This window comes from Amblyomma americanum, chromosome 1 (genome assembly GCF_052857255.1).
Source record: "Amblyomma americanum isolate KBUSLIRL-KWMA chromosome 1, ASM5285725v1, whole genome shotgun sequence".
Lineage (NCBI taxonomy): Eukaryota > Metazoa > Arthropoda > Arachnida > Ixodida > Ixodidae > Amblyomma > Amblyomma americanum.
In genome coordinates, this window is record NC_135497.1 from 430,576,876 (window position 1) to 430,596,894 (window position 20,019).

Here is a 20,019-nt window from a genome sequence, read left to right on the forward strand (position 1 = left end):
GTTTCTCCAACTCGAAGTTTCTCCAACACGGACTTTCTCCAGCGCAGTTTCTCCAGCGCGGAGTATCTCCAAAGCGGAGTTCCTACAACGCGGACTTTCTCCAGCACGGAATGTCTCCAACACAGAGTTTATCCAACACGGAGTTTCTCCAACACGGAGTATCTCCAAAGCGGAGTTTCTACAACGCGGACTTTCTCCAGCACGGAATGTCTCCAACACGGAGTTTATCCAACACGGAGTTTCTCCAACACGGAGTTTCTCGAGCGCGGAGTTTCTCCAGCGCGGAGTTTCTCCAACACGGAGTTTCTCTAACTCGGAGTTTCTGCAACACGGACTTTCTCCAGCGCAGATTTTCTTCAGCGCGGAGTTTCTCCAACGCGGAGTTTCTCCGGCGCAGAGTTTCTTCATCGCGGAGTTTCTCCAGCCCGGAGTTTCTCTAGCGCGGATTTTCTCCAACACCGAGTTTCTCCAACACGGACTTTCTCAACACGGACTTTCTCAAGCGTGGAGTTTATCCAGCACGGGGTTTCTCTAGCGCTGAGTTTCTCTAGCACGGAGTTTGTCCAGCGCGGAGTTTCTCCAAAGCAGAGTTTCGCCAGCTGGGAGTTTCTCCAACGCGGAGTTTCTCCAACGCGGACTTTCTCCAGAGCGGACTTTCTCCAGCGCGGACTTTCTCCAGCACGGAGTGTCTCCAACACGGAGTTTATCCAACACGGAGTTTCTCCAACGCGGACTTTCTCCAGCGCGGAGTTTCTCCAACGCGCAGTTTCTACAGCGCGCAGTTTCTCCAGCGCGGTCTTTCTACAACGCGGAATTTCTACAGCGCGGACTTTCTCCAGCGCGGAGTTGCTCCAGCGCGGAGTTTCTCCAGCGCGGTGTTTCCCAACTCGGAGTTTCTCCAGCGCGCAGTTTCTCCAGCGCGGACTTTCTCCAGCGCGGAGTTTCTCCAAAGCGGAGTTTCTCCAGCCCGGAGTCTCTCCAGCGCGGAGTTTCTCCAACAAAGAGTTCCTCCAACTCGGAGTTTCTCTAGCGTGGAGTTTTTTCAGCGCGGATTTTTTTAGCGCGCAGTTTCTACAGGGCGCAGTTTCTACAGCGCGAAGTTTCTCCAGCGCGGACTTTCTCCAGCGCGGACTTTCTCCAGCGCGGACTTTCTCCAGCACGGAGTGTCTCCAACACGGAGTTTATCCAACACGGAGTTTCTCCAATACGGAGTTTCTCCAACGCGGACTTTCTCCAGCGCGGAGTTCCTCCAACGCGCAGTTTCTACAGCGCGCAGTTTCTCCAGCGCGGACTTTCTCCAACGCGGAATTTCTACAGCGCGGACTTTCTCCAGCGCGGAGTTGCTCCAGCGCGGAGTTTCTCCAGCGCGGTGTTTCCCAACTCGGAGTTTCTCCAAAGCGGAGTTTCTCCAGCGCGGAGTCTCTCCAGCGCGGAGTTTCTTCAACAAGGAGTTCCTCCAACTCGGAGTTTCTCTAGCGTGGAGTTTCTCCAGCGCGGAGTTTTTTTTAGCGCGCAGTTTCTACAGGGCGCAGTTTCTACAGCGCGAAGTTTCTCCAGCGCGGACTTTCTCCAACACGGACTTTCTCCAGCGCAGATTTATCCAGCGCGGAGTTTCTCCAACGCAGTTTCTCCAACGCGGAGTTTCTCCGGCGCAGAGTTTCTCCATCGCGGAGTTTCTCCAGCGCAGAGTTTCTCCAGCGCGGAGTTTCTCCAGCGCGGATTTTCTCCAACACCGAGTTTCTCCAACACGGACTTTCTCCAGCGCGGAGTTTCTCTAGCGCGGAGTTTCTCTAGCACGGAGTTTCTCTAGCACGGAGTTTCTCCAGCGCGGAATTTCTCCAGCGCGGAGTTTATTTAACGCGGAGTTTCTTCAGCTTGGAGTTTCTCAAGCGCGCAGTTTCTCCAAAGCGGAGTTTCTCCTACGCGGACTCTCTCCAGCGCGGACTTTCTCCATCGCGGACTTTCTCCAGCACGCAGTGTCTCCAACACGGAGTTTATCCAACACGGAGTTTCTCCAACACGGAGTTTCTCCAGCGCGGAGTTTCCCCAGAGCGGACTTTCTCCAGCGCGCAGTTTCTTCATCGCGGTGTTTCTTCAGCGCGGAGTTTCTCCATCGCGGAGTTTCTCAAACGCGGAGTTTCTCCAGTGCGGAGTGTCTCCAACACGGAGTTTATCCAACATGGAGTTTCACCAAAACGGAGGTTCTCCAGCGCGGAGTTTCTCCAGCGCGGAGTTTCTCCAACGCGGAGTTTCTCCAACGCGGAGTTTCTCCAACACGGAGTTTCTCCAACGCGGACTTTCTCCAACACGCAGTTTCTCCATCGCGGAGTTTCTCCAGCGCTGATTTTTTCCATTGCGGAGTTGCTCAAACGCGGAGTTTCTCCAGTGGGGAGATTCCTAAAGCGGAGTTTCTCCAGCGCGGAGTATCTCCAGCGCGGAGTATCTCCAGGGCGGAGTATCTCCAACGCGGAGTTTCTCCAGCGCGGAGTTTCTCTGGCGCCGACTTTCTGCTGCGCGGAGTTTCTCCAGCGCGGGGTTTCTCCAGCGCGGAGTTTCTCCAGCGCGGAGTTTCTCCAACGCGGAGTTTCTCCAGCGCGCAGTTTCTCCAACGCGGAGTTTCTCCAACGCCGAGTGTCTCCAACGCGGACTTTCTCCAGCGCGGAGTTTTTCCAGCGCGGAGTTTCTCCAGCACGGAGTTTCTCCAGTGCGGAGTTTCTCATAGCGGAGTTTCTTCAGTGCGGAGTTTCTCCAGAGCGGAGTTTCTCCTGCGCGGTGTTTCTCCAGCCCGGAGTTTCTCAAACGCGGAGTTACTCCAGCTTGGAGTTTCTCCAACGCGCAGTTTCTCCAACGCGGAGTTTCTCCAACGCGGTGTTTGTCCAACGCGAACTGTCTCCAGCGCGGACTTTCTCCCGCGCGGACTTTCTCCAGCACGGAGTTTCTCCAGCGCGGAGTATCTCCAGCGCGGAGTTTCTCCAACGCGGAGTTTCTCCAACGCGGAGTTTCTCCAACGCGGACTTTCTCCAGCGCGGTGTTTCTCCAGCGCGGAGTTTCTACAGCGCGCAGTTTCTACAGCGCGCAGTTTCTCCAGCGCGGACTTTCTCCAACGCGGAATTTCTCCAGCACGGACTTTGTCCAGCGCGGAGTTTCTCCAGCGCGGTGTTTCTCCAGCGTGGAGTCTCTCCAGCGCGGAGTTTCTCCAACACGGAGTTCCCCCAACTCGAAGTTTCTCCAGCGCGGAGTTTCTCAAAGCGGTGGTTCTCCAGTGCGGAGTTTCTCCAGCGCGGAGTTTCTCCAGCGAGGAGTATCTCCAGCGCGGACTTTCTCCAACGCGGAGTTTCTCTAGCACGGAGTTTCTCCAACGCGGATTTTCTCCTGCGCGGACTTTCCCTAGCGCGGAGTTTCTCCAGCGCGGAGTTCCTCCAACACGGAGTTTCTCCAACTTGGAGTTTCTGCAACACGGACTTTATCCAGCGCAGATTTTCTTCAGCGCGGAGTTTCTCCAACGCGGAGTTTATCCGGCACAGAGTTTCTTCATCGCGGAGTTTCTCCAGCCCGGAGTTTCTCGAGCGCGGATTTTCTCCAACACCGAGTTTCTCCAACACGGACTTTCTCAACACGGACTTTCTCAAGCGTGGAGTTTATCCAGCACGGGGTTTCTCTAGCGCGGAGTTTCTCTAGCACGGATTTTGTCCAGCGCGGAGTTTCTCCAAAGCACAGTTTCTCCAGCTGGGAGTTTCTCCAACGCAGAGTTTCTCCAACGCGGACTTTCTCCAGCGCGGACTTTCTCCAGCGCGGACTTTCTCCAGCACGGAGTGTCTCCCACACGAAGTTTATCCAACACGGAGTTTCTCCAATACAGAGTTTCTCTAGCGCGGAGTTTCTCCAACGCAGAGTTTCTCCAACGCGGAGTTTCTCCGGCGCAGAGTTTCTCCATCGCGGAGTTTCTCCAGCCCGGAGTTTCTCCAGCGCAGAGTTTCTCCAGCGCGGAGTTTCTCCAGCGCGGAGTTTCTCCAGCGCGGATTTTCTCCAACACCGAGTTTCTCCAACACGGACTTTCTCCAGCGCGGAGTTTCTCCAGCGCGGAGTTTCTCTAGCGCTGAGTTTCTCTAGCACGGAGTTTCTCTAGCACGGAGTTTCTCCAGCGCGGAGTTTGTCCAGCGCGGAGTTTATTTAACGCGGAGTTTCTTCAGCTCGGAGTTTCTCAAGCGCGCAGTTTCTCCAAAGCGGAATTTCTCCTACGCGGACTTTCTCCAGCGCGGACTTTCTCCATCGCGGACTTTCTTCAGCACGGAGTGTCTCCAACACGGAGTTTATCCAACACGGAGTTTCTCCAACACGGAGTTTCTCCAGCGCGGAGTTTCCCAAGAGCGGACTTTCTCCTGCGCGCAGTTTTCTTCATCGCGGAGTTTCTCCAGCGCGGAGTTTCTCAAACGCGGAGTTTCTCCAGTGCGGAGTTTCTCTAGCGAGGAGTTTCTCCTGCGCGGGTTTTCTCCAGCGCGGAGTTTCTCAAGCGCGGAGTTTCTCCATCGCGGAGTTTCTCCAGCTCGGAGTTTCTCAAGCGCGCAGTTTCTCCAGCGCGGAGTATCTCCAAAGCGGAGTTCCTACAACGCGGACTTTCTCCAGCACGGAATGTCTCCAACACAGAGTTTATCCAACACGGAGTTTCTCCAACACGGAGTATCTCCAAAGCGGAGTTTCTACAACGCGGACTTTCTCCAGCACGGAATGTCTCCAACACGGAGTTTATCCAACACGGAGTTTCTCCAACACGGAGTTTCTCGAGCGCGGAGTTTCTGCAGCGCGGAGTTTCTCCAACACGGAGTTTCTCTAACTCGGAGTTTCTGCAACACGGACTTTCTCCAGCGCAGATTTTTCTTCAGCGCGGAGTTTCTCCAACGCGGAGTTTCTCCGGCGCAGAGTTTCTTCATCGCGGAGTTTCTCCAGCCCGGAGTTTCTCTAGCGCGGATTTTCTCCAACACCGAGTTTCTCCAACACGGACTTTCTCAACACGGACTTTCTCAAGCGTGGAGTTTATCCAGCACGGGGATTCTCTAGCGCGGAGTTTCTCTAGCACGGAGTTTGTCCACCGCGGAGTTTCTCCAAAGCAGAGTTTCGCCAGCTGGGAGTTTCTCCAACGCGGATTTTCTCCAACGCGGACTTTCTCCAGAGCGGACTTTCTCCAGCGCGGACTTTCTCCAGCACGGAGTGTCTCCAACACGGAGTTTATCCAACACGGAGTTTCTCCAATACGGAGTTTCTCCAACGCGGACTTTCTCCAGCGCGGAGTTTCTCCAACGCGCAGTTTCTACAGCGCGCAGTTTCTCCAGCGCGGACTTTCTCCAACGCGGAATTTCTACAGCGCGGACTTTCTCCAGCACGGAGTTGCTCCAGCGTGGAGTTTCTCCAGCGCGGTGTTTCCCAACTCGGAGTTTCTCCAGCGCGCAGTTTCTCCAGCGCGGACTTTCTCCAGCGCGGAGTTTCTCCAAAGCGGAGTTTCTCCAGCGCGGAGTCTCTCCAGCGCGGAGTTTCTCCAACAAGGAGTTCCTCCAACTCGGAGTTTCTCTAGCGTGGAGTTTCTCCAGCGCGGAGTTTTTTTAGCGCGCAGTTTCTACAGGGCGCAGTTTCTACAGCGCGAAGTTTCTCCAGCGCGGACTTTCTCCAGCGCGGACTTTCTCCAGCGCGGACTTTCTAGAGCACGGAGTGTCTCCAACACGGAGTTTATCCAACACGGAGTTTCTCCAATACGGAGTTTCTCCAACGCGGACTTTCTCCAGCGCGGAGTTCCTCCAACGTGCAGTTTCTACAGCGCGCAGTTTCTCCAGCGCGGACTTTCTCCAACGCGGAATTTCTACAGCGCGGACTTTCTCCAGCGCGGAGTTGCTCCAGCGCGGAGTTTCTCCAGCGCGGTGTTTCCCAACTCGGAGTTTCTCCAGCGCGGAGTTTCTACAGCGCGCAGTTTCTCCAGCGCGGACTTTCTCCAGCGCGGAGTTTCTCCAAAGCGGAGTTTCTCCAGCGCGGAGTCTCTCCAGCGCGGAGTTTCTCCAACAAGGAGTTCCTCCAACTCGGAGTTTCTCTAGAGTGGAGTTTCTCCAGCGCGGAGTTTTTTTAGCGCGCAGTTTCTACAGGGCGCAGTTTCTACAGCGCGAAGTTTCTCCAGCGCGGACTTTCTCCAGCGCAGATTTATCCAGCGCGGAGTTTCTCCAACGCAGTTTCTCCAACGCGGAGTTTCTCCGGCGCAGAGTTTCTCCATCGCGGAGTTTCTCCAGCCCGAAGTTTCTCCAGCGCAGAGTTTCTCCAGCGCGGAGTTTCTCCAGCGCGGATTTTCTCCAACACCGAGTTTCTCCAACACGGACTTCCTCCAGCGCGGAGTTTCTCCAGCGCGGAGTTTCTCTAGCGCGGAGTTTCTCTAGCACGGAGTTTCTCTAGCACGGAGTTTCTCCAGCGCGGAATTTCTCCAGCGCGGAGTTTATTTAACGCGGAGTTTCTTCAGCTCGGAGTTTCTCAAGCGCGCAGTTTCTCCAAAGCGGAGTTTCTCCTACGCGGACTCTCTCCAGCGCGGACTTTCTCCATCGCGGACTTTCTCCAGCACGGAGTGTCTCCAACACGGAGTTTATCCAACACGGAGTTTCTGCAACACGGAGTTTCTCCAGCGCGGAGTTTCCCCAGAGCGGACTTTCTCCAGCGCGCAGTTTCTTCATCGCGGTGCTTCTTCAGCGCGGAGTTTCTCCATCGCGGAGTTTCTCAAACGCGGAGTTTCTCCAGTGCGGAGTGTCTCCAACACGGAGTTTATCCAACATGGAGTTTCACCAAAACGGAGGTTCTCCAGCGCGGAGTTTCTCCAGCGCGTAGTATCTCCAGCGCGGAGTTTCTCCAACACGGAGTTTCTCCAACGCGGACTTTCTCCAACACGCAGTTTCTCCATCGCGGAGTTTCTCCAGCGCTGATTTTTTCCATTGCGGAGTTGCTCAAACGCGGAGTTTCTCCAGTGGGGAGATTCCTAAAGCGGAGTTTCTCCAGCGCGGAGTATCTCCAGCGCGGAGTATCTCCAGGGCGGAGTATCTCCAACGCGGAGTTTCTCCAGCGCTGAGTTTCTCTGGCGCCGACTTTCTCCTGCGCGGAGTTTCTCCAGCGCGGGGTTTCTCCAGCGCGGAGTTTCTCCAGCGCGGAGTTTCTCCAACGCGGAGTTTCTCCAGCGTGCAGTTTCTCCAACGCGGAGTTTCTCCAACGCGGAGTTTCTCCAACGCCGAGTGTCTCCAACGCGGACTTTCTCCAGCGCGGAGTTTTTCCAGCGCGGAGTTTCTCCAGCACGGAGTTTCTCCAGTGCGGAGTTTCTCATAGCGGAGTTTCTTCAGTGCGGAGTTTCTCCAGAGCGGAGTTTCTCCTGCGCGGTGTTTCTCCAGCCCGGAGTTTCTCAAACGCGGAGTTACTCCAGCTTGGAGTTTCTCCAACGCGCAGTTTCTCCAACGCGGAGTTTCTCCAACGCGGTGTTTGTCCAACGCGAACTGTCTCCAGCGCGGACTTTCTCCCGCGCGGACTTTCTCCAGCACGGAGTTTCTCCAGCGCGGAGTATCTCCAGCGTGGAGTTTCTCCAACGCGGAGTTTCTCCAACGCGGAGTTTCTCCAACGCGGACTTTCTCCAGCACGGTGTTTCTCCAGCGCGGAGTTTCTACAGCGCGCAGTTTCTCCAGCGCGGACTTTCTCCAACGCGGAATTTCTCCAGCACGGACTTTGTCCAGCGCGGAGTTTCTCCAGCGCGGTGTTTCTCCAGCGTGGAGTCTCTCCAGCGCGGAGTTTCTCCAACACGGAGTTCCCCCAACTCGGAGTTTCTCCAGCGCGGAGTTTCTCAAAGCGGTGGTTCTCCAGTGCGGAGTTTCTCCAGCGCGGAGTATCTCCAGCGCGGACTTTCTCCAACGCGGAGTTTCATCAGCGCGGGGTTTCTCTAGCACAGAGTTTCTCCAACGCGGATTTTCTCCTGCGCGGACTTTCCCTAGCGCGGAGTTTCTCCAGCGCGGAGTTTCTCCAACACGGAGTTTCTCCAACTCGGAGTTTCTGCAACACGGACTTTCTCCAGCGCAGATTTTCTTCAATGCGGAGTTTCTCCAACAGGTAGTTTCTCCGGCGCAGAGTTTCTTCATCGCGGAGTTTCTCCAGCCCGGAGTTTCTCCAGCGCGGATTTTCTGCAACACCGAGTTTCTCCAACACGGACTTTCTCAACACGGACTTTCTCAAGCGTGGAGTTTATCCAGCACGGGGTTTCTCTAGCGTGGAGTTTCTCTAGCACGGAGTTTGTCCAGCGCGGAGTTTCTCCAAAGCGGAGTTTCTCCAGCTGGGAGTTTCTCCAACGCGGAGTTTCTCCAACGCGGACTTTCTCCAGCGCGGACTTTCTCCAGCACGGAGTGTCTCCAACACGGAGTTTATCCAACACGGAGTTTCTCCAATACGGAGTTTCTCTAGCGCGGAGTATCTCCAGCGCGGAGTTTCTCCAACGCGGAGTTTCTCCAACACGGAGTTTCTCCAACGCGGACTTTCTCCAGCGCGGAGTTTCTCCGCGCGCAGTTTCTACAGCGCGCAGTTTCTCCAGCGCGGACTTTCTCCAACGCGGAATTTCTACAGCGCGGACTTTCTCCAGCGCGGAGTTGCTCCAGCGCGGAGTTTCTCCAGCGCGGTGTTTCCCAACTCGGAGTTTCTCCAGCGCGGAGTTTCTACAGCGCGGTTTCTCCAGCGTGGACTTTCTCCAGCGCGGAGTTTCTCCAAAGCGGAGTTTCTCCAGCGCGGAGTCTCTCCAGCGCGGAGTTTCTCCAACAAGGAGTTCCTCCAAATCGGAGTTTCTCTAGCGTGGAGTTTCTCGAGCGCGGAGTTTTTTTAGCGCGCAGTTTCTACAGCGCGCAGTTTCTACAGCGCGAAGTTTCTCCAGCGCGGACTTTCTCCAGCGCGGACTTTCTCCAGCGCGGACTTTCTCCAGCGCGGACTTTCACCAGCGCGGAGTTTCTCCAGCGCGGAGTTTCTCTATCGCTGAGTTTCTCCATCGCTGAGTTTCTCTATCGCTGAGTTTCTCCATCGCGGAGTTTCTCCATCGCTGAGTTTATCCAACACGGAGTTTCTCCAACACGGAGTTTCTCCAGCGCAGAGTTTCTCCATCGCGGAGTTTCTCCATCGCGGCGTTTCTCCAGCGCGGAGTCTTTTGACGGACGGTCTTTTGATCTTGCCGCCCGGCGTCTGAGCATGTTCACCTTCGGCCATCCATTCTGCGTACAGCCTCCGGACGTTATCTTTAAATGGCTTGTTCAAAGATACGTCAAGAGGCTGTAGCATTGATGTGGGGCCGCCGGGTATAACAGCCAGGTCCGTGCGCAGTTCCTTGAACTTCGTCTGAACCGACTCTTGAAGATGGCCCCGAAAGCTATCAAGCACGAGGAGCGACGGAAAAAGAAGCGCTCCCGGTCGCCGCCCCCACACAGTCTTCACCCAGTCCACCATAAGGTCCGCGGTCATCCACCCCTTTTCTTGGACGCGCACGTGTATACCAGGGGGGAGCTTTCCTTTCGGGAGGGTCTTCCGCTTGAAAATGACGTACGGTGGGAGCTTCCGCCCGTCCGCTGTCACGCCTAGCATGACCGTGCACCTCTTTTTCGGCACCTGTAGTCCTGACGTGCACAGTCCGAGCGCCTGTCTGTTCGACTGTCCTGCTGCTGGGCATATCGAAATTCAGCGGAGTTTGGTCCGCGTTCTCTATCTGGGAGAGCAAGAAGTTTTTCTCCTGCCGGATCCTGATAACGAATCGATGGAAGTCCACTATTTTCTCTTCATAGGCTGCGGGCAGGCGCTGGCAAAGCGTCGTTCGCCTCCTGAGCGAGAGTCCATTGCGCCGCATAAATCGTGTGGCCCACCTGTTACTAGCGCGGAAGTCTTGCACCGGGATGCCCTCCTTTCTTGCGATTACGAGCGCCTGGTTCCGTATCAAATCAATCGACACAGCACAACCATCCGCTCGTCGAGCCTTGATATATTCCAGTAAAGAGGATTCGACGGCAGGAAATTTCCCAGTCTTCGGTCCACGGAAGGCCCGGCGCGTCTTACCAGTCGTCTTGAGTTCGTCGTGCTGCCGTCTTCAATACCGGACGCAAAACTCGTTGACGCCGAAGTGTCTGCTGGCGGCGCGGTTGCCATGTTCCAACGCATACTCAATAGCTTTTAGCTTAAAAGCAGCTGTGTAGTTTGCGTAGCGTTGCATGGCGAAGCGGCACAAAGAGCACGGTGCAACATGCAAACAAGGCAAACGAGGCCTACGAGACACCGGAGAGCTGGAGACACCTTCGCAAAATGGCGTAGGGGTGGTGAGTGGATGAGCGGTAGCGGCGGTGGCAGCGGATGATAGCACAGTACCGCCGCCTAGTAGCACGCACGCTCAACCATGGCAGTTAGTTGTGGCTGCAGTCAATAGATGGCGATCGCTACGACAAGCAGACGGCTCGCGGCAGTAATTTTGGGGGTGCGATGATTATGCGGGGGAAAAAAAATGTTCCAACTTTTGATAGCCAATGGGGGGGGGTGCGAGCATTACGCGAGTGCGAGCATTATGCGAGTAAATACGGTAATAAGCATATCAGTTTTTAGAATTTTGAAAATGTGGTTACTCTTAGAGGTGTGGCCCAACAAACTTTGGCTGCATCGCACCAAAATACATTCCTTTGGCCATGTATTGTAGCTTAGGTTTCAGCTGTATTATGAAGTACTTCACTGTTGAAAATGCTATGCCAAAAAAAAAAGCTCTCTTCTCACTCAAAACACCTATTTTTAAAAACTGTGTATACAAGGACCACACCCATGTACAAGCCGCACCCTGTTTTCCCAGAGGAAATATTGGAAAAAAAAAATTCCTGTAAGGGCTGCATCCAAACTTTCCATGACCCACGCCGGAATAGCCTTCAAAATGCACATTCTTTAGCCTCTGTGATTAGCTCTGGCTGCGAGCAACGCTGCGCTTGATTGCGGAGGCCACGCATGCGCACAGGAGCTTGCAAGTGCCACCCACAGATGGTGCCTGAGGCTGCGAGCCTCACATATTCCAAGAGGCTATTTCACAGATATTCCATATTCCACAATATTCCACAAATATTCAATATTCCGTAGATATTCCAAGAAGAGGGGGGAACCAGAAGCTGAAGTAGACAGAAAATGGGTTACCTTCATAAAGTGTAGAAGGGACGCATCCTATTTGATTTAATGAGAAAATTAGAAGAAAGGGTGCCCAATGGATGTCAAAAGTAAATAAAAAGGATAGAAAAGCAGCCCAAAAATTCTGCAAACATCTAAATGCAATGAGCAATAAGACTAGGCTAGAGCAAAGGTTTATTGTTACAGATCAGGGTATTCGACTAGAACGGGATGAAGCAATGAAACACATAGGAACAAGGATGACAGAAAAATTTAGAGAAAGAAATGTTGCACACAATTTATCCAAGGAGGATAGACTGGTTGCTGCAATAGCTTCACTTGAGCAAGGAGAGTGGGAAAGGGCAGAGAAGAAGGTTCCTAGTGGCACATCAACAGGACCAGATGGTATCCCGATTATGTTGATAAAGAAGCTAGGACCAAAATCCAAGCAAACATTAATACAGGTAGTGAACAAAATGATAGTGGATGAGAAAGTCCCCAATGGCGATTAAGTAGAATAAACATGATATATAAGGGAAAGGAGGTCAAAGCTGATGTAAGTGACTATCGTCCTATAACAGTGACATCTGTGGTTTACAGGGTGGTGATGCAAATTATAAAGGACAGATTGCAGGCTTGGGTGGAGAACGAGGGGGTGTTAGGGGAACTACAAAATGGGTTCCGGAAACAAAGGAGGTTGGAGGACAATCTGTTTTCATTGACACAGTGTATAGATATTGCTGAAAAGGAACACAGGCCCCTATGGCTAGCATTTCTGGATATTAGGGGAGCCTACGACAACGCTATTCAGGAGTATCTGTGGGACACACTGGGCACATTGGATGTGAAAGATGGAGTAATTAATCTTTTAAAAGGTATATATATATATATATATATATATATATATATATAAAGGAAACAGAGTGCTTATAAAATGGGAAAAAAATGTATCAGGGCCTACAGATATTTAGCGGGGGCTTAGGCAAGGATGTCCTCTGTCTCCTTTGTTGTTCATGTTGTACCTGCAAGGGTTGGCGACCAAGCTAGAGGGGAGCGGACTGGGCTTCAACCTTTGTCTTTTTCAAGCAAGGGGAATTGATGAAACAGACATTACCGGGACTAATATACGCGGGTGATATAGTGCTAATGGCTGACAACAAGGAAGATTTACAGAAGTTGATAGACATATGTGGTACAAAGGGAGATAGATTAGGTTTCAAGTTTAGTAAGGAAAAATCTGCAGTCATGATATTTAATGATAAGGGTGGCGAGCATAGAATACAGGAGTTCACGCTAGAAGTAGTGGATGAGTACAAGTATCTTGGGGTGAGGATTATCGGTTAAGAAAAAAAGGTTAAAGAAACAGAGAGAGCTCTGTGGAAAACAGGGATGCTGACGAAATCGGTGCTGGGAACATACAGGATGTAAGCAGGAAATTGCCAAAGAAAATATCTGTGATAATTGTAGGGGAAGCTCTTTGTTGTTTGAGGCCAGGATGGGAGTTTTGCGGACTAAGACGTATAGAGTCAGGCAACACGAGATAGACACTGTGTGCATCGCGTGCGGTGAGGAGGAGGAAACGGCTGAACACTTGATACTTTTCTGTAAAGGGCTTCACCCTACAGTGGAAAGCAGCGGGGCTGACTTACCCAAGGCATTGGGGTTTAGGGATAGTGAAGGGAAAGTGGATTTTAAGAGGTTAGAAGTAACCAAGCGAAGGTTATCTGATTGGCGGCTGAAATCAAGAGAAGAGTAAAATTTCATGTCATGGCTAGGCGGCTTGAGCCACCGCCCGATTTAAAGGGTTCAGCCATATCCAGCCATCCTTCCATCATCATCAGTGTCAACTTTTAATTAAACTCTGCTGCGAGCTCCTGTTATCTATATAGGCATCAGTATCACCAGCTCCAGCTTTTAGTGGCAGTCACGGTAGTTGCGGTAGTGTGTTAGTTCACCGTATCTGTGGCTTTCGTATGCTCCCGACAAGCGTTGCAATTTTAGCACGATGGGGAAGTACCTTAATAGCTACATGGTTGGGAGTTTGCTCTCAAACACGTCAAGTGTGCGGCAGGCAGGGAATTTGATGTAGCCGAGAAGTGCGTCTGACGGTAATGCAACCAAAAGGATGCATTGTGGAACACAAGCTGCAAAAAGTGCGCTTTCCGAAGCAAGCCTTGCAAGCTTCCAGAACTGGAAGAAGAGCTGCTCTGCTGTGTGATGGAAGAGCGGAATAACAGCCTGCGCATTGACAACGGACGTGCTGCACGACTTGTGAGATGAGCATGCACCAGCGCACAGCACCAGGTCGGAGTCTAAAACTACGTGTGTGGCGATTGAACATAGAATAGATGCTGCTCAATCCCTGATTGGTGTGCGCTTACTTAAAAATGTTTTCCTTTCATGCACATCACGTATATGGGCAGCACCAAGAAAATTGGCCCTCATATCTGGAAAAAAAAAATATGCGGCCCTTTCATGTGTTTATGCGGTATTTTTGTGTTTCACTTTCGTGTGTAACCCACTCCCCTCTGTTATGCCCTCGGGCCCTGAGGGTAACGAAACAGATAAATAAATAAATAAGTGAGTGAGTAAGTGGGTGGGTGGGTGGGTGGGTGGTTGGGTGAGTGAGAGTGAGTGAGTGAGTGAGTGAGGGAGGGAGCGAACGAGCTAGCTAGCTAGCTAGCTCAAACTTGAAATATGCAGAAAAATTGGTTGGAAACAGGTGTGATGAATCATGCTGGGAATGAATGTTAGAAGTGAGTGAAAGAGGTAGCGAGCGAGTGAGCTAGCTCAAACTTGGAGTATGCAGAAAAATTGGAAACAGGTGTGATGAATCATGCTGGGATGTATGTTAGAAGCGTTGGAAGGACAACTGTTTTCTGCCTCCTCTAGTGGTGTTGCCCAGTCTCATTTGGCCGAGGTTCCTAGTTTTACACAAACGGCCTAGAGAGCCTGCCCAGCTGTCCGTGGCAAGGCACATCATGGCAAGCTCGTGTTGCACAGAGGGAGCTGCCACCTGAGGTGCGAGGTGATAATGTATAGTCTGCTCACACTAGCATGATAGGGGTGACAAGGATTCTTTCAATGCGAGGGCCGCTTCCCGCCTAAATCACGACCCGTATTCTAGAGTATACAGCCTCTGACCGATTTTTCGGACTTGACAGGACCCGAGAAATGGCCTGAATAATAGAACTGTCTGAAAAATCCATGAACTTAAAAAAAATTACTTTGCTGCGAAAAACCGGTTTCAAAAACATGAACTTTACCATTTCCCGAGACCAATTCCGTTTGCAAGCGATAATATTAGATTGTATTCAAGTCAGAGTCGAGCTTTAGTCATGTCCATGCCACCTCACGTGTCACCGATACCAGATTGCGATGTGGCCACGCGTCGTGCCGGAAATGTGCGACGCAAAACGAGAATCGTGTGTTGCCTGAGGCAACGACGGTCATGAAGCACGAAATTGGGCACTGACTGGAAGAAGCGAGATGAAGCGAGCGCCTCCAGCTGCAGTCCCAACCTCATGTCTCCCTGTGTGCCCCGAACCCTGTGCGGCATTGTCTAAGCCTTGGCAGACGCTGTTCCGTTTTCAGCACGATCATGTGCCCTTCTTTGTAGGACACCCCAAATCGCAATGTCAACGAAAAGCGTGCTGCTATCTCGAGTGGTAACTTTGAGGAACGGATAGCTAAGCCTACTCAAGTCGGTCCTTCCGATTGCCTCCGCTTTAAACCAAGATGACTCCTTTCGTGGCAATGAAGGGCTGGCTGTTCGCAACAGCGGTGCCTGCTCGTGTCTGTGTTGGGTTGAGAAATGAACTTTCAGTGAGATCATCGTAGCATATCTGGAGGCTTATTTTAGTCCGAGAAATCGAACTTTTGGACTCCACAGGGTCTGAAATATTGGCTGTCAGTATGTACACATTTCCTTTGAGATGTGTGAGGGTTCTTCAACAAAGTCTGAAATATTGTGCCAGTCTGTGTTATTGGAGTCCGAAAAATTGGCCGGCTACTGTATGTATACTCTGACGTTCTCAGTGTGTGCAAGGTCTGTGGCCAGGGTTGGATATATGAGGTCAGTGGCACATGTTTAAGGCGCATGTGCTGAAGGGCTTCGGATAAGAGCAGCTGTCAGTTGAAAGTGACTGACAAGGAGAGGGAACGTACAGTCCATCCAGGTTGTCCGGGGCTGGTGCAGTGTATATTTTGTATTGACAAGTGCGGCATGCTTAAAATAGGGGCTACTTTATAGTGGTGCTGGTGCTGCCTCAGCATGCCGTATGCCGCCAAATGTGTTCGTGGTCAGGCGCAAGTGAACTGCAGAGGATGACTTTGGCCAGTGAGAAGTCACTGTAGTGTACCTAAATTGGTTTTGAGGAAAGGAAATGATGCAGTAACTGTCTCACATGTATCAGTGGACACCCGAACCAGGGAAGGGATAAAGGAGGGAGTGAAAAAAGAGAGGAAGAAAGAGGTGCTGAAGTGGAGGGCTCCCTCTGGAATAATTTCGACCACCTGGGTATATTTAACATGCACTGACATGCCTTTTGCGTTTCGCCTCCATTGTAACACGTGTTGGGTTTGAACCCGGGTACTCCGGCTGAGTTGACAAGAGCCTTAACCACTGAGCCACCGCAGCGGGTTTAAAAAGTTGTAGTGTTGGCTCTCTCTGCCAAGTGGTACGTGAGACAATAAAGAGTCCACTCAAGGATTGCTCCACTTAATAGGAGCTCACGATGCAATTGTAAATGTGAGTCGCGTGACGCTGCATTATCAGTGAAACTTGGCATGCCCAAGTCTATGGCATACGTTGCCCCTTGGTCTTAAAATAGTGAAACCTGTAAAAGCTGCCAGCTTGAAGATGCTAGTTGAAATTACACTAGAAAGTATAGGATGACAGAAATTCTTGAAATTATCCAGGAATTTATAATTCTTTGATAACGAATTTTGGGGTTGCCACTGCTCCCTTGCTTGGTCTATGCAGGCTATCTCATGCAACGGATAGACTATGCCTTTTTGAGCATCTTGGCTAAGTTTACGTAGTCCTGTGCAGTGTATAGTGCAAATGTCTCGCTCTTTTCTTACAGGGTCTCTGTTGTGCATTCGTAAACTTGATACTATAGCCATAGCCAGCATTAGAAGGGGGGTTCAGTGCCTGATCTAAAGCATACCACCACCTGACATAGTGGTGGGAGCTGGGTTGCCCGGGGCAGCTGCTGTGGCCACGGACTTGGTAAACAGGGTGTGCGACCAAAGTTGTTGGTAAATCAAGGGAAACAAGAAGAGGGTGGTTAAGTTGATGGAAACAACAGTCTAAATTTCTCCTGTTGAAGTTTTTTGTGATTGTGCCTTCAGGAGAAAAAATATTAGAGATGTCGTCGGTAGTAGTGGACTCCACAATTCCATCTAGGCGTTTCTTGTGGCTGAAATGGTGCCTTTCATGCTTTGCTCTCAGTAAATTTTGGTTTGCCTTTATGTTCAACCATTGGTAGGTGGGGTGGTGGCATGTGACTTTGTTGTAACACTTCCTTTTTTGTGTGTTCCGTCTTCTGTGTTACGTGCAGTTGCTGAGTGACAAGTTTGCCCCAAAGCATGCCACACGAGCTGGATGGACTCATCTTCCAGCCACAATGGATGTGAGTGCAAGGCCCCTCCCCACTATCTCATTTCCACCATGTTGCTCATACGTATTGCAGTGTTTGGTTCAGTTTATTTCACTCGCATTAGAAGCACACTACATGTACAAATCTGCCTACAAGAGCAGGGGCTAGAGTCAAAGGCTATGCAGGGACATTGTGTAATTAATTTGAGCACCGTAGGAGCTCATTGGGCCAAACTGTTAGTCTGTTTTTATGTACCCGATGCAAAAAAGAAACAACTACGTTTGCTTGATGCGAATAACGTGTAGTTCTTGACAAACTTTTTCAGTGACTGTTAATCACCCTGGCTCCATGTTTGGAGGCCAGGGTGATTGGAGCACCCATTTGGTGCTATTCTAGAAAGAAGGCAAGAAGGAGAAAACAAAAAAGTTCCTCTGTGCAAGTTCATGAGCATGTTGAACTCTATGCCTTAGCACCTGCATGAGACGGGTGCTGTGGCTGATGCACGCTTGAGGCTTGTGTGCTCATTGTTGCACCAGGAACCAAAGGTTGCTCGAGCTGGGCGTGTAGTTGAAGGAACATGCAGTGCAGATGGCTGGCAGGTCAGATCTTGGCACTGCTGGGGGCATTCGCAACTGCATGGGCTCCATTCTTTCTCAGGTGTAGGTGTGTGGTGCACTCGCACATGCACTTGGCAGCAGCCCCACTGCACAGGGAGGTAAGGAAAAAGAGAAGTGACGGCGGTCATGTGATCTCAAATATTGTGTATTGTGTGGGGCACCCACGGAACCAGAGGGAAAGCGAAAAATACAGGAACTGCTCGAGAGAAAGAGGGAGATCACAAAAAAAAAATGTGAAAAACTTGATCAGTGCTTGGACCTGAACTAATGCTGGCAAGTAGGTTACTTATTTTTTTTCACTCTGTAAGAATAGTATGTTTTCACACTGCTGGCGTCTGCTTCTTGTGCTCTATTACACTATGGAAAGCATAATGGATAGGTTTTACTTCCTTGCGTACAGTGTTTGACTTCAAATCAGGATATCAGGGCACGCTGAAGAGAGAGAATACAGGCTAGGAAAGAGAGCTGAGAAAAGTAGGAACGAGAAACGAGGTTCAAACAGATTTCTTTTTTCTGTGCGTAAAAATGTGAGGTGCAGGAAATGAGGTCGAGCCGTCCCATTTTTCCTTTCTCCCTGCACAGCCATATGTGTTTGGGCGCTGCAAGGAAGTCCTCAAGTGGAAACCCCCGCAGCTGAACACCATTGACTTCCGGCTCAAGATCACGCGGGAGTCGGGCATGGGGTGAGTGGCGGTTTCTGGCTGCGTATGCAGACCTGCGACAGGAGTGCCCTCAGCTGGAAGCAGCTGTACTGACCTTCATCACAAAAACTTGGATTTTTTCGCCAAAGCAATACTACGCCAGGTCTAACCGCGTGTTGCGTATGCTGTACGCCAGAGCCGGCGCCACGCTTGGCAGGTGATGTGACGTCAGCTCACTCCGTTGCTATGACGACGCGTGACCGTCAGCTTGCTCCCCGCCGCAGCTAAAAGGGAGCCACTCGTCGCGTGTGCCGTCACCCCCCAGCCGGCGCCGCGTCTAGCAGGGTGTCTCTCCGTTGATATGACGACCTCCTCGCCTTGCACTCGCTCCCGTGGTGGCTTCCCTGGGATATACCCAAGAGTGATGCAGAAAGGGCCAACATACGTCGGGACCAGTATCCCCCCTCTCCCCACTTCATAAAGCAACAACCACCACTGCACCACCACTGGGATATATAGCGGTGCGATACGCGTTGTTTGGTTGATCAGTCTCACCATGGAAGTTACTGAAGAAGAGTCTATATCTGAATCTAGTTGCTCTGCTGCTTCGGAACAGTTAAATTCTTATGGCGAAAGCTAAGCAAGCTTTCGCAATTCAACCCAGGTTTAACCAGAGCTAAACCACAGCCAATTCTTTTTTTTCAGTGTTGCTTGTTGAAGTCTTACCGATCGTCAAGGCTGTGCTGTCTCGGACAGCATTTGTTGATTCAGCCGTGCCAAGTCATGGACAGTGGAACATTGTTGAAAGGACCAGCAGGAATTTTCTTTTGTGTTGTAATGAGGCCAACAGCCCCTGCCTTTGTTTTGTGCACTCGTTGGCAGCCGTAGTAGCAGCTATGCGGGGCAAGCAGGTGGAAAGCCTTTTATATACAGTCAAACCCACTTATAACAATACCGCTTTTAACAATATATCGGATATAGCAATGGACAGTCGCGCACGTCACCTTTGCAATGTGTTCTATGTAAAATAAACCGCTTATAACAATGCTATCATACTAGATTGTCGGTTATAAAAATTAAATGTAGTCATTTGAGCCAACCCTCAAAGAAAAAAACTTGCAAATGCAGCTACAACGCCAGCCAAACTACGCATTACGGCGCAAAAAACACGCACGTATGCGGAGCGCCCGCACAGCGGCCACAGCGGCTGTGAAAAGATCACGTGACGACGCATACGAGGCGAGGCGCATAGGGTGAGCCGGAGAAGCTTGTATGACTCGGAGAGAGGAGAAAAGACGGGCACTTTCCTCAGAGCAGAGGTGGAGAGGGTAGGGAGGCGCTTCCTTTTGTTGCTTTTGTATCCCGTGGGGAGCAGTCCATTCTGAGGGGTGCGCCGCCCGTTGAAAACGCGTCACGGCATTTCAGCATGGGCTGCCCCATCTTTCCCACTTTCTTTGGCTTCCTGCTTTCACGAGCTGCACATGTTCCGAGGCAGCGTACAGCGTCAAAGCACGTGCGTTGCCAGCGTGGTTTTTATCATCTGCCATCACCGGCCTCGGTCCTGCTGGTTCTGCAAGCCCATCGGATTCCTCCCCAGAGTTCAACAATGGACGATTCTCCTTCAGAAAGCGCGGCCAGCGTGGCTCTACCGGATCAACTGCCACAGAAGAGAAAGCGAGCGGCAATATCTTTGGAAACGAAGCGGAACATTTTGAGGGAGCACCGAGGTGTTGAAAAAGTGTGCAACTTAGTACACAAGTACGGCCTGTCACAGCCGACGGTTTCAACCATTATCCGCAACGCGCTCAAGATGACTGAAAACGAATGCCATGCTAGTGCTGGCCATGCTATGGAGGACGGCCGGAAGAGGATTCGGCATGGTGCCTACAAAGACGTGGAGGAGGCACTGTATCAGTGGTTCCTTAGCGCACGTGCTATGAACTTGCCAATTAGTGGCCCGATTTTAGCGGAGAAGGCGAAGCACTTTGCGTATCTTCTTCAAAA

At 51.5% G+C, this 20,019-nt stretch overlaps 1 protein-coding gene across 1 annotated transcript in view; it reads left to right on the forward strand.

Moving 5' to 3' along the window:
- Positions 1 to 20,019, forward strand: part of LOC144125022 (mRNA-capping enzyme-like) — a 98,810-nt gene that overhangs the window by 59,431 nt on the left and 19,360 nt on the right. Inside the window, exons 2-3 of the mRNA XM_077658053.1 lie at positions 16,719 to 16,790; positions 17,957 to 18,057. Of these exons, the coding sequence (XP_077514179.1) occupies positions 16,719 to 16,790; positions 17,957 to 18,057 (173 nt within the window). The remainder of the gene's footprint in view (positions 1 to 16,718; positions 16,791 to 17,956; positions 18,058 to 20,019) is intronic.